The sequence below is a fragment of the Giraffa tippelskirchi genome, chromosome 12, assembly GCF_054371585.1.
Source record: "Giraffa tippelskirchi isolate mGirTip1 chromosome 12, T2T-mGirTip1v1.2.pri, whole genome shotgun sequence".
Lineage (NCBI taxonomy): Eukaryota > Metazoa > Chordata > Mammalia > Artiodactyla > Giraffidae > Giraffa > Giraffa tippelskirchi.
Window position 1 is genome coordinate 149814370 of NC_137286.1, and position 11833 is coordinate 149826202.

General features: G+C 63.7%; 1 protein-coding gene across 20 annotated transcripts; it reads right to left on the reverse strand.

Annotated features, from left to right (window-relative positions):
* Nucleotides 1-2477: 2477 nt before the first annotated feature.
* Nucleotides 2478-11356, reverse strand: C12H13orf46 (chromosome 12 C13orf46 homolog). Of its 20 annotated transcripts, none has more exons than XR_014071705.1 (8): nucleotides 11063-11356; nucleotides 7162-7213; nucleotides 6551-6710; nucleotides 6414-6469; nucleotides 5483-5530; nucleotides 4299-4366; nucleotides 2770-2846; nucleotides 2478-2626 (listed from the first exon to the last, which is right to left on the reverse strand). XR_014071705.1 is itself a non-coding variant. In XM_081551611.1 (8 exons), the coding sequence occupies exons 1-7, from the start codon at nucleotides 11250-11252 to the stop codon at nucleotides 2780-2782; spliced, it is 633 nt and encodes a 210-aa protein (XP_081407737.1). In that variant the 5' UTR covers nucleotides 11253-11356; the 3' UTR covers nucleotides 2478-2622; nucleotides 2770-2779. The 20 variants fall into 20 exon arrangements, 16 of the variants coding, with proteins under 16 accessions (XP_081407737.1, XP_081407736.1, XP_081407738.1 ...); XR_014071703.1 differs by having other exon boundaries at nucleotides 2478-2622; nucleotides 6551-6719; XR_014071702.1 differs by having other exon boundaries at nucleotides 6551-6719.
* Between the last annotated feature and the right edge of the window lie 477 nt (nucleotides 11357-11833).

Genomic DNA, 11833 nt, shown 5'->3' on the forward strand with positions numbered 1-11833 from the left:
AAGGTCTGGGAGCCTGACTCCCGACTGGACGTCAGAGGGAGGCTGGAGGGCTGGCCCACCACCAGGGGGCGCTCAGGTCAAGCGCAGCCGCCGGTCCCTGTGGGAGCTCAGAGAACGGCCCGCGGACATGGCCCTTGCACATCCATTTCCTTGGAGCGGCAGGAAGAGACCAGCTGATGCTCGGGCACTGTGGCTCCCGAGGGCAGCTGCCTGGGTGGAGGGTGCCCTGCTAGTGATCCCTCCCCGCCACCCGCCACCCCGCCTTCCTGCTGCAACAGCAGGGGGAATAACAGGGCCCGCCGAGTAGACGTGAAAGATGCCAGTCTGTCCCGGGCAGGTCGCGGGGTGCAGAGCAAGCCACTCTCAGCTCACCCTCCCCAGGCCCCTTCCCCGCCCAGCCCACCACCTGCATTTCCTCCTAATCTGACAGCCTGTCAGCAGGTGGCTGCGCCGGGCAGAGCGGCCGTGGAGCGCCACTTTCCAGGAGACGCAGTTGTTGAGCAACGAGCAGTAAATCAGGACGCGCTGGGCGTCCACGCTTGTCTCCCCCCAGAATGGAAGCTTGAGAGGCCAGGGTTTGTTCAACCAGCGTGTGTCCCCTGAGTATCACCTGGCACAAGGCAGGCTTTCAGCAAACACTGACCGACGATAGTGGGAAAGAGTTCATGAGGATAGAAGGAAAAATTGTAAAAGAATAAACAAACCCCGACAACTAGTTCACTGTGGTGTCAGTTTTGTAAAAAAAGCTATGTTTACCTGTCTCCACGTACAGCTCTCTCTACATATTGAGGGAGAGACGGAAATCCTGCCGGTGGTGGTATGAAGGTCACGGGGACAGGTTACACGCTTTCTGCCAGTTCCCTCGTTGCCCACAGTGAAAGCGCGTGTGCGATTTGGGGGAGACTAACAACCCTGGGAGGAACAGGCTGGCAGCAGGGACAGGCCCCAGGTGGGGGCTGTGTCCACCAGAGCCATTGGGCTGGGCCCACCCTGGGGGCCCTGTGGCCTCGAATTCACTGGTCTGAATAGCTGTGGGCCAGTGGGGGCCGGGGAGGGAGCCGGGTCAGGCCAGGGGCCCAGCCTCGCAGGCTGAGTCAGGGGCCCTGGGGAGTGGGGCCCTCCCAGGGGTAAATGCCCGTCTCCTGCCTGCAATCCGCCAGGGCTGGGCTCTGAGCACCGAGATGGACAGACAGTTCCATGGCCACCGGGCGGCCAGAGTGGGGGCTCGGCCCCGCTCCTACTCCAGGGCGAGCAATCTTGCCGCCAGCAGTGACTTCAGGGCTCTTACTGCTCTGGGCTCCGCTCTCGTCAAGGTTGTTGGCTCTTTGTACCCTGCAGGCCCGGGTCACGCTGTCATCTCCGCTGGCTGTTGCCCAGCTCCCCAGGTAGGGATCTTTCTGTGGCCTTAGCAGGCCTGGGGGCCAGATCGAAGGCTCCCAGGCCATGTCCACCTGCCATTCTAGAGCCTGGTCCGTGGGCAGGAGCCACCACCTCCACGCCTGCACCATCCTGCCGGTTCTCACAGGCCGCCCGACTGGCTCCCTGCAGGCTCCCCAGTTGACCCAGGAGGTGAAGGTCACCGCAACCAGACATGCACATATGTGGGGCTGCCCTGCGCCAGGCCCTTCCGTGGCCTGGCAGGCGGCATGTGGCTCTGAACAAGGCCAACTGTCTGTGGTGGCCAGGGATGGACAAGGGTGAGTGTTGGCTGGGGACCAGTCACACTCCTGGCCTGTGGCCTCCTCTGGCCAATTCTCTGGAAGCTTCTCTTGGTGACCATCTCGGTGGCCAGGTGCCAGAGCTGGGAGCTGCCACCCAGGGGCAGAGACAAGGGGTACACTTGCTTGGGAGGCTGTGCCTGCTGGTGGAGACCACGGATGCACAGGAGGCACCGTGATACCATGTCTTCAGTCTTGGGCTGAGTCAGATGCATGGCTGGAGGCAGGTTGCCAAGCCCCAGCTGGTTGGACAAAGGAGCCATAGATCTCGTGGGGTCTCCCTGGTGTGGCTTCCCTCCAAGTCCTGCGCCCCTTCCCCTGCAGGCAGTATTTCCCTGTGGCTTCATCTCCTCTGCGTGGTCCTCAGGGCTCCCAGTCCAGCTGTAGGAACGCCTGCCCCTTGGTCTTCGGGGACCAATGCCCAGGTCCTGCTGTGCCCTGGTGACAGCTATGGTTGGGGCCAGGCCCCTGCGTGGTCTGGGGCTAAGCATGGTGCTGCATGACCACATGACCTGGGAGGGAATGTGTGACCACATGACCTGGGAGGGAAGGTGTGACCACATGACCTGGGAGATGTGACCACGTGACCTGGGAGGTGTGACCACATGACCTGGGGGGTGTGACCACGTGACCTGGGAGGGAAGGTATGACCTCATGACCCGGGAGATAAGTCCCTGAGCTGCTTCTCCTCCCTGATGTACATTTTGTGGGAAAAGATTCGTGGCAAGAAGGGATGGGGCCCTTGAGAGGTACAACATCTTTCATTCACTTTTTATTGCGTCTTTAGAAGATGGCCTCATCGCTTCCCAGTGGTGGAGCATCGTGTGTGGGGTGGTCACGGCGCCTCTGAAGCAGGCTCCTGTGGTGTCGCAGGACAGCTGTCTGCGTCCTCACCCTTCCCGGTCTGGCTGGCCCAGGAGCCAAGTGGAGGCCCAGTTACTGGCCAGAGGGGCAGGTCTGGGGTAGGACCCGGGAGGCAGCCTGCCCTCCGCCCGCCCCACACCAGGCTCTGCGCCTCCCTCAGCCCAGCCCCTCCCCGAGCCTGAATTACCTTCTCCAGGCTACACGCTCTCCTTCACCTTCTTTCTGGTGGAGTACGGGATGCAGCACACCCAGCTGGTCCTGGACCTGGAGGCCGAGGGGAGGGGTGAGAGGCACCCTATCCCATCCCACCAGCTCCGCGTGGATAAGCTCCCAGCCAGACACGGCTCCCAGGCCCCTCTGGGGCCGTCCCCTCTGCTGCCTCTGCGTCTCCAGCCCAACAGGGGCCCCTTGAGCACGAGAGGCCTTGAAGGCCGCTGAGCCTGCCGCCCCGTCCAGCCACAGCACAGCCGTGAAGAGGCGTCGCAGGTGGACAGTGCCCACCCCAGCCCAGGGTTTCCAGAGCACTGTGGCCTGTGCCTGTTCCTGTTGGGGTGGCTCTGGGGGTTCCACTTCCAACCAGGGCTGTCTCTGGGGTCAGATGGCACTCCTCTTCACAGAAACCTCCATGGCTCTGGGCCAAAGTGCCCCAGTGGGACCCTAACAGGCACCTGGGTGCCCGAGGGGGCCGACCGGATAGGACGGCTCAGCTCTGGGGGGACTGAGGCTGCAGAAGAACAGGTAGGTGAGCCCGCCTCCCTGGCGCGTATCCAGGCACCTCTCACGAGCAGACCCTGTCCTGTCGGCCAAGCAGCTGCCTGCCGCTGAGGCCTGGTTCCTAGGCACAGCCCGTCCACAGGTTCTCTGGGGCCACTGAGCACAGAGTGTGGGAGCTGGACCCAGAGGCTGAGAAGTGGGCCTGGGCCCCCCTGGCCTGGGGCAGGAAAGGAGCTGCCGGGCTATGTCCAGGGTGACCAAGTCCATCACCACGTCCAGTAAGAAATGATGAGAAAAGCAGACATTAGCTTAAGAAAGGCTTTCCTGGCAAGCCTAGATCTGAGGCTGTGCCAGGCAGTCCTGACACCTTGGTAAAAGCCGTGTGCTTGGCCGCGTGAGCAGAGATCAGTGCAGATGTGGGGGTGACACTTCCTCACAGGGACACTGTCCCCCCGGAACCCAACCCGGGGTGAGGCAATAACAGCCACCGCCAAGTCGCAAAGGGCCGGGACGCTGTGGCCAAGCACGTCTGGCAGCGCAGGAGGGCGGCCGGGGGGCCCGGCCCCCAGCTCACCTGCGCTCCAGCCTCTGCTCCTGACCCCTCGGGGCCCAGGCTCCCAGACGCCGCCACTGTTTCCAGTTGGTGGCACTTGGGTATTTTAAACTTTTCCTCTCTGTTGTGCTATTTCATGTGGCTTCATTTATTTTAAATGACTATCAGTTTTACAAAATGAATAGAGAAATTTTTCTTTTTAAAACTGTGCAAACAAATTAGCCAAGAGATTAATACGGTTTACTCAGAGTGGTGAAAAGTGGATGAACTGCTATTTTCTTCTTTGCGCTTCTCTGTATCATTTAAAATACCATCAACCCACAGCCCTTGGGTGAGCGTCGTGCCTCCTCCTGACTTCAGAGCCTCACAGTCTCTACCCTGGAGGGTGGAGGCATCGGGACAAGCACTCCCCTGCCCCCCAGGCCCCCCCGAGTGATTGCCTCACTCACTCGTCCTCTGACACATCCCCCACGTCCTTCTGGGACCGCTGCTCCTCTTTCTTGACGCACGTGATCAGCTGTGGGATGGGGCGGGGCAGTTGAGAGGAGGAGGAGAGAGCTATTAGGGACCAAGGCCGGACTGCTGGACCTGCCCGAGAACAAGACGGGGGCCGTGGAGACGGCCCCGAACGTCCTCCCACACGGTGGGTTCTGTCAGGCAGGGATTTCTAACTAGGGGACCCAGACCAAGGCACCGTGCCCTTGACCCCTGGAATGCAAGTCAGAAGGCCTGGTCCCTCAGTCCCAGCTCTGCCCTGGCTGAACCTTCTTGAGTCCTTGAACCCTGTCCCCACGGTGACCTTGGGCTGAGCCAGTAACCAGCCCTCTCCATCATGCATCATGTCTGAGCGCAAAGAGCTAGGAAGCATCATCTGGAAAGGAGAAGCCCCAAGGCAGAGGCTTACTTTTGCCAAGAGAGAATTTCAAAATGCTTCCGAAGAGATGGCTACTACTATAACAGAAACGGAGAATATTTGTGTTGGAAAGGCCCAATCAGGCCACTGGGTCAACCACTTCTGTTTACAGAGAATGGTGATGAAATGGTGGTGGGGGTGTTGGAGGCGGTGACGGTGGCTGTGGTGCTGCAGGTGATGCTGATGAAAACAGTGAGTGGGGTGATGATGATGGAGACAGGGACGATGGTGGTGGTGGTGGAGATAGTGCCTAATACCGGGGCTCTCCGGGCACCAGGCAGTGTTCTGAGGGCTCTACAGAACAATGCTGGGCTGCGGGTATTAAGATTTCCATTTTGCAGATGATAAAACTGAGGCATGGAAAGGCATGGTGACTTGTGTGAGCATTCCCTGCATGTGGAGACTGAGTCTTCCAGCTCCTGGCTTGGACCTGCTCACCATCCCAGCACAATCCCACAAGAGGTTCTCGAGGCCCCCGGGCACCTTGAGTGTTGACCCAGGCCCTGGGGTCTCTGGTGGTGCAGGAATGCGTGTGGGTTGGCGTGAGGGAGTGAGAAAGAGGTCAGGTGCCCTCTGGTCCCCAGGCCAGTCCTCCAACCCCGGGCCCTCTCTCCTCAGCGGCCAGCACACGCTGCTCGGGCACGTTCCCGGGACCGCTGCAGGCCCCGAGCACGCCGCTTCCCTGTGGGTGGCCCGGCTTTATTGGTTCTGGCGTTTTACCTCCTCAGCACGGTCTCCCAGGTCAATCTCCACAAACACAGATGGTTTCTGTGGAGGGAAATCAGAGACGCATGGATGATGGGCGTGGCTGAGCCAGGGGGGAGCACAGCTTCCTGGGAGGGGCATGGGCTCGAGGCCCCACGTCACCAGACCCTGGCTGTGCGTGGTGGGAGCTCCTGGCAGTGGGGCTGGCAACGCCTCCATGGCAGCTCTGGCAGAGGGCAGGGAGGTCTGGCCTCCCCAGCACCCTCGGTCACCTCGTATCCGGTCCCTGAGGACCCAGAGGGGCCCCCACCTTTACCTGCTGAGAACCAGAGCCTCTGGGTGAGTAGGCGCTGGGCGGACGCTGCATGCCCACATGCTCACCCGGGCAGCACCCAGACTCTGTCCGCAGGCGCCCCTCCGCCTGGTGCAGACGCACACAGGGCCGTGAGGGCCCGGGGGCTGCGTTGTGGCTGCCCCGCCTCTCTGCCCCCTCAGGCACCTTGGCTCAGCCCTGAAAGTGCTTCCCGCGGTAGCACCTTGGTCGACACTGGGAGAAGTGTTTCTGGGAGTGGAGGGAACCCCAGAACCCCCGGACGCAGGCCAAGGGCCACCGGTGTAAACCCTGGCAAGACTGCCCAGCTCCTCTCCACCCCCATGAGCGTGGCGGGGAAGGAAGGCACCTCCTGGTGTCCAGGAAGGGCTGTACCCAGGGCTGCCGGGGCCAGGCTGGGTCTCCCTGACAAGGCTGAACTGAGGGTGCCTCGGTCAGGACTCCCTGCTCCCTGAGTGCGGCTCTGTTTTGTGAGCTGGGGTTAAGGCGCCCCAGGGCAGAGCACAGAGCCCGATGCCGAGGGAGCTCGGGGCCGGTCCAGCCTGCAAGCCCGGCTCTTCCCGGGTGACCCCGACTGGTGTCCTCCCCACCCAACTTCCGCCACTGAAGCGAGACTCTCTTGCCTCTTTCTCCAGAAGGTCATCTAGCCTGATGGACTCGGGCTCCTGTTCCTGTGAGGAGGAAGCAGTTCAGGCCGGTAAATGGGCAGGGCTGAGCCAGGGGCTGGCCGCGAGGGCGGGGGCGCGGCCCACCTTGGCCTCCGGGGCGCACTCGTCCGCGCCCTCCCCCCCGGCCGGCTGCTCGCGGTGGCTGCGGGCCTCCTCGTCCTCCTGCTGCTGCACCTTCGCGTCCTCTGGCACCTGCCTGCGGGCATCCTGGCCCCCGTCGTGTTTGTCCTCCAGGCTGGCCTGGCTGCAGGGGCTGGAGGTGGTTGGGAGGTGGTTTCACCCTAATCCTAACCCTGGGAGCCCGTGCAGTGCCCCTGCATTGGCAGAGGGGTGGTGGGGGCAGTGGGCAAGGCAGGCCTGGGGGGAGAGGAGGTGCGGAGGTGCGAGGGACACAGGGCTGCGAGAGGCTGTCCTGCCCCAGACCTGCCCCAGCGCGAGGGTTGCCCGGGGCCCTGGCAACCTCCCAGGCGACAAGCTTTCTGGAGGTCCTGGGGAAGGACTGAAGAGACAGGTGCCAGCACCAAGGTGCTGGGCCGGGCTAAGCTGTGCTGCTGTTTGCTGGGTCACCCGCCCCACTGAGCCTCCCTGGACCCCCGCTGCCCTCCTTCAGGGCCTCCAGGCCTTGCTCCCGCCCTGCCTCCCACGTCCCCCACACGTGTCTGCACCGCTGCCTCCGCTGCGCCGAGGGCACTCACCAGCTGGCATCTTCTGCTTCGCTCCTGATGTCCTTCCCCGGGTCTTCGGACTCTGAGGAGGGGCAGCAAGGCTGTGGTCAGCCTGTGAGGACGCTGACGGCCACCCGCGGGGAGCGGGCTCTGCCTCCCCTGTCTGGACCCAAGTCCCCTGGCATCCTCGCCCGGGAGGCTGCCAGCCCTGACGCCCCCCCCTCAGCACTTTGCAGGCTAGTGAGGGGCCCTGAAGGGACCGCAGTTGGGCCGAGGGGGTCCCTGTGGGGTCTCGCCCTCTCAGTGGAACTTGTGGGGCCTGTGGTGTTGCTGTGTTCTCCTGGAGGCAGCAGACGTGGGGGCAGGGGCACTCGGCCTGCAGCCGGTGGGCAGCGTGACCCTCCCGGAGGTGGCATCTGAGCCGCAGCGGCCTGGGGCGCTGCGGGGGCGGGTTCTTGGCTGGGGGGTCTGTCTGTGAGCAGAGCAGGGCGCCTCACACATGGGGAGCAGGTGTGGGGGGCCGCATCTCAGGGCCTTGTGGGGCCGTGAGCCCTGAGCTCCGAGCAGGAGGCTGTGGCTTCCCAGTGAGACACAGGCTCCTCACTCTGGAGCTCGGAGCTCACAGTGGGGGTTCCCACAGGCCCCGAGGCCTCAGAGGACCCTTGGAGGGGCCCCGAGGTTGCCGTGCTCCGGCCTCACGACCACGCAGCCCCCCTGAGCCTGAGGCGCCCCGTGGCCGCTCCGGACTCCCCCCTGGTGGCCTGGTTTCCACCTCCAGCCCAACACACACCCTGGGCCCTGGCCCTGAAGCCGGCGCAGCCTCAGGAGGCTCCCAGCTTTAAAGAACGCTTTCGGCAGGACGCCTCTGGTGGCCATGGTCCTGGAGGGTTTCCTACAGAATCTGGTGGCCAGATTGGCTACTCAGGTAGCTTGCAGGCCTCGGGGCTTGCGGCACCGCCAGGGAGAGGGGTCAGGGCCAGCCCCTCGCGGGCGCCCTGCCAGCTGCACCTGCTTCGTCTGCTGGCCCTCGCCATCTCGCACGCTGTCCCTCCCTCGGCCCCGAGGCCTGTGTCCCCCCGGCTCCTGACATCCTTCACAGGGACCTGGGCCTCCTGCCCAGGGTTAAGTGGCCTTCCTCGGAGGCAGTTTTCCACCAGGCCTGGCGTCCCTGGTGCTTGGCACCCACTCCCGGGGCTGGGTCATTCGTGGACCTTCCGTCGCCTCTGGTCTGAGTTCCCTGCAGGTGAGAACTTGGTGCTGTGCCGCCCCCGGGCAGGCCCTGGCCACCCAGAGACAAAGTCCTCAAGGCCAAGGGTGCAGCCGCAGCGGGTCTTCAGAGAACGTTTCAGAGCTTGACTGCTCTCAGCAGGAAGGGCCTGGACGGTCAGGAGCCGCTGTTTGCAGGCAGCGCTCCAAGGTGACTTCTGGAAAATCTTCAGCAGCCCCTCGCCTGGGTGCACATGCGTGTACCTGTGTGCTGGTGCACGTCTGTGGGTGTGTGAGCGTGCACACATGTGTATGTCGGCACACGTGTCCCTGTGTATGCGAGTGTGTGTGTGCGTGTGTGCTGGCGCCCTATCCCTGTGTGTGTGAATGTGTGCACACGTGTGTGTGCACAGGCTGGCCCGCATACTCTCCACTGCTCCTTCCTCTTGCGTGGACTGACAGGAGAGGAAGGATCAGCAGGAAGAACTGGCTCTTCTCTGCTCCGCCACAGCTGTGGAATGAGCAACAGCCGCCTTTTCCTCCAGGGCACCATCATCAGAAAGGGAGACACGCATGTGTTGGTGGGTTCCCTGTCTGCCTTCTAAGGAAGATCCTGCATTCACCCGGGTTCTGGGCATGTCTGCAGGGTCTGCAATGAACTCCGGGCAGATGGGAGGGCTGCTCCCCTGGGCCCCAAGAGCAGCGTCAGGAGGACCTGACGTCAGGAAGGAAGTCAGGAGTTGGCCCGGAGGTCGGTAGAGCACCCCCTTTGCTGCCTCCCTTCAGCCGGGTGCTAAGCGATCCTCACACCACTCACAGGGCACTGTCTGAGCCTGGGACGCCCCCGTAGGTCTGGGATGAGCGCGGAGGGTGGGCAGGCCAGGTGGCGAGGGGCTGACATCGCAGAACCCTCTGCACAACCACACCGACCCTGCCTTGCAGCCAGGGCGCCCCTCACTCCCTTCACAGCAGGAGAGCCTCCTCCAGCCCGTGGATCTCAGCAGGTCCCACCATGCGGAGTAGCCCAAGGCCCGGAGCCTACCCTCGGAACGGCCCTCCTCCTCCTGGACACGCCCTGCAGGAGGGCCGTCGGGGACAGGGGCTGATCGGTGGCTCCGGGGCAGGTTCTGTGTGGTGAGGTGGTCGCCAGGGTGCGGGGTCCCAGGTGAGGCACTCAGGGCGCAGGCGCGGATCCACGGCTTCCAGTGGCTTGTGCACCTCCCGGCTGTGTGTCCGTGGCCCCCTCGTCTGCGTCCCCGTGGTCTTGACAGCCGCAGGTCAGGCAGCACTGGCCTCCTCCCTCGTGATCCCTGTGTGTGAGCATCAAGGCTGGGTCTCTGGCGCTCACTCAGGGGGGCCACGTCTTGTTCCATTTTACCACGTAGACAGTGAGGCCTGCTCTGTGTTCCAGCCCCTCTGAACTGTCTGGAACCTCCCGGGCCTGGAGCCTCGGGTGCACAGGGCAGGATGATGCTCAGTTCGGAGGTCCTGGCTGTCCTTCCAACCTCGGGAAACTCCGCGGTGCTGGACGGGAAGATCTGAGGCCAGCGTTACAGGGGAGACACCACGGCCGCCTGAGGTATTTCTGGGCAGGTTATGGGTTGGTTTCCTCTCGGGGACTCAGCCCTCCTGAGAGCCTGACACGGAGCGGCTGTGCTCGGAGGTTAATGGTGGGAGGTGGTGGAGACGGAGTGGCCTCTGTGCTGTGACCTCCTCCTCCGACACAGCTTTGGGCTTTTAAGCTGGGGAAACAAGTGTTTTTACACCATGGCCTCTTAAAGGCCCTCCTAGGGCTTGGCCAGCAAATTGCACTCCTGCTCGCTGTTTCTCTCCCTCGGCCTGAACAACGGTCTTGGCAAAGGGCGCTTACGGGTGTGGCCTTCTCAGGAGAACCACGACCTAGGGCCCTGCCGATGAGTGGCAGCCACCCCGTCTCTGCACCAGCTCATGGCTGCTGCCCCGGGGCAGCTGACCTCCGAGGAGCAGGCCCACAGCAGCACCAGTGCGTTTTGAGCACCTGTCCCCACGTTGGGCACACCTCTGCCCGCTTGCGGGCTTAGAGACATGCTGGCATGGGAAACACGGACAACACGACATGCAAACGTGCACAGTTCACAATGTGAAAGCCTCATTCGTGCCATGTATGGTGGGTAGCTCCAGCCCCATGGGCTCCCCGTTGCCCCTGAGGCCCCTGGTTCCCACAGCAGAATCGAGGCTCGCCCTGGGGCCTCACTATGAACCTGAGACACTTTCCGCGCTACCTCAAGAGCCAGAGGTGTTCCCAAAGTACTCAATGCCTTCACAGGCCACAGAGGCCAGGTCTCTGTCCTCACCCCTTCCTCCCGCCCTCAGCAGAGCTTACAGCAGGCCCCCCTGAAGCCCTGGGCCGGCCCCCAGGATGGGCCCCCCACAGCCCCCAGCCCTTAGGATGGCCCCCCACAGGCCCCGGCCCCCAGGATGACCCCTACATCCCCCGGTCGGCCCCCAGGATGGGCCCTCGCAGCCTCCAGGCCCCCAGGATGGGCGCCCCCCAGGCCCCAGCCCCCAGGATGGCCCTCTACATCCCCCGGTTGGCCCCCAGGATGGGCCCCCGCAGCCCCTGGCCGGCCCTGCCACTTGCAGCCCTCAGTGGCAGCCACGCACCCCCTTGGCCGTCAGGATCCCAGGCAAGGGTCGTGTGGGGGTCGGGGGCCCACATTAGCTTGGGGTGAGCGCCTGCCCCCACCTAGCTCCTTGCACAGCTTCCTGATGCACCTCGGCGGGTCCCCCTTCTGGAGCAGGCCGCCCACACTTCGGCTCCGCTGAAGCTCAGCCATCTCGCTGGCCGCCTTGAGGTATGCGGGGCCCACGCTCGAGGGAGGGGCACCAGGGCCGGGCCGGTGCCTCCTGTGTGTGGCTGTGCCGTCCTTGTCCATTCTCCCTGCTTTCCGGTCACAGCAGAGTTGGGGGACGGCGCTCTTGAGCAGCCCTCAGCTGGGGCACATGGCTTCCACCCCGCAGGGAGCTGCCCAAGGGCACCGGCCCTGTTGCTAGGTGGCCCCTGTGACATCACTGCAGGGGCAGAGTCCAGCGGGTGCCCGGCCCCAGGATGTGGCTTGGAGTGGCCTCCCCGGGCCCCCGGCCGTGGCAGAGGCAGAGGGCCAGTGGTCGGCGCCAGCACGTGGCTCCTGGGGTGCCTGGCGCCGTGTCTGCCGAGCCTTCAGCGAATCTTTTGACTCTTCGCAGGGCCAAAGGACTCGGGGGGCGGTGGTGATCCCACTTGGCTGACGGTCTGGGCCCTGGTGGCGTCCTGCATCCTCCCCATGCCACACAAGGGGAGATCTGCTCAAATGCGACATTGAGGGGGCGGGCCACCACCTGGGGACAGGCTTCTCAGAACTGTGCTGACAAAACCCTTCCCTGCCTTTTAAGTGGGGCCTTTTGCTGGCGTGTCCGTAACCAGGGCTCGGGCAGTGCCCACAGCAGACGCTCTGGGTCTGGAGCGCAGGGTCAGAAG

Excerpts from the sequence above, each read along its gene's own strand:
- C12H13orf46 (XM_081551604.1), bottom strand. The coding sequence starts at position 11,252 with ATGGACAAGGACGGCACAGCCACACACAGGAGGCACCGGCCCGGCCCT. Across the intron at positions 6,720-7,161 it reads GAAGCAGAAGATGCCAGCTG|CCCCTGCAGCCAGGCCAGCC; the intron begins GTGAGTGCCCTC and ends AACCACCTCCAG. Across the intron at positions 5,531-6,421 it reads ATGACCTTCTGGAGAAAGAG|AAACCATCTGTGTTTGTGGA; the intron begins GCAAGAGAGTCT and ends TTCCCTCCACAG.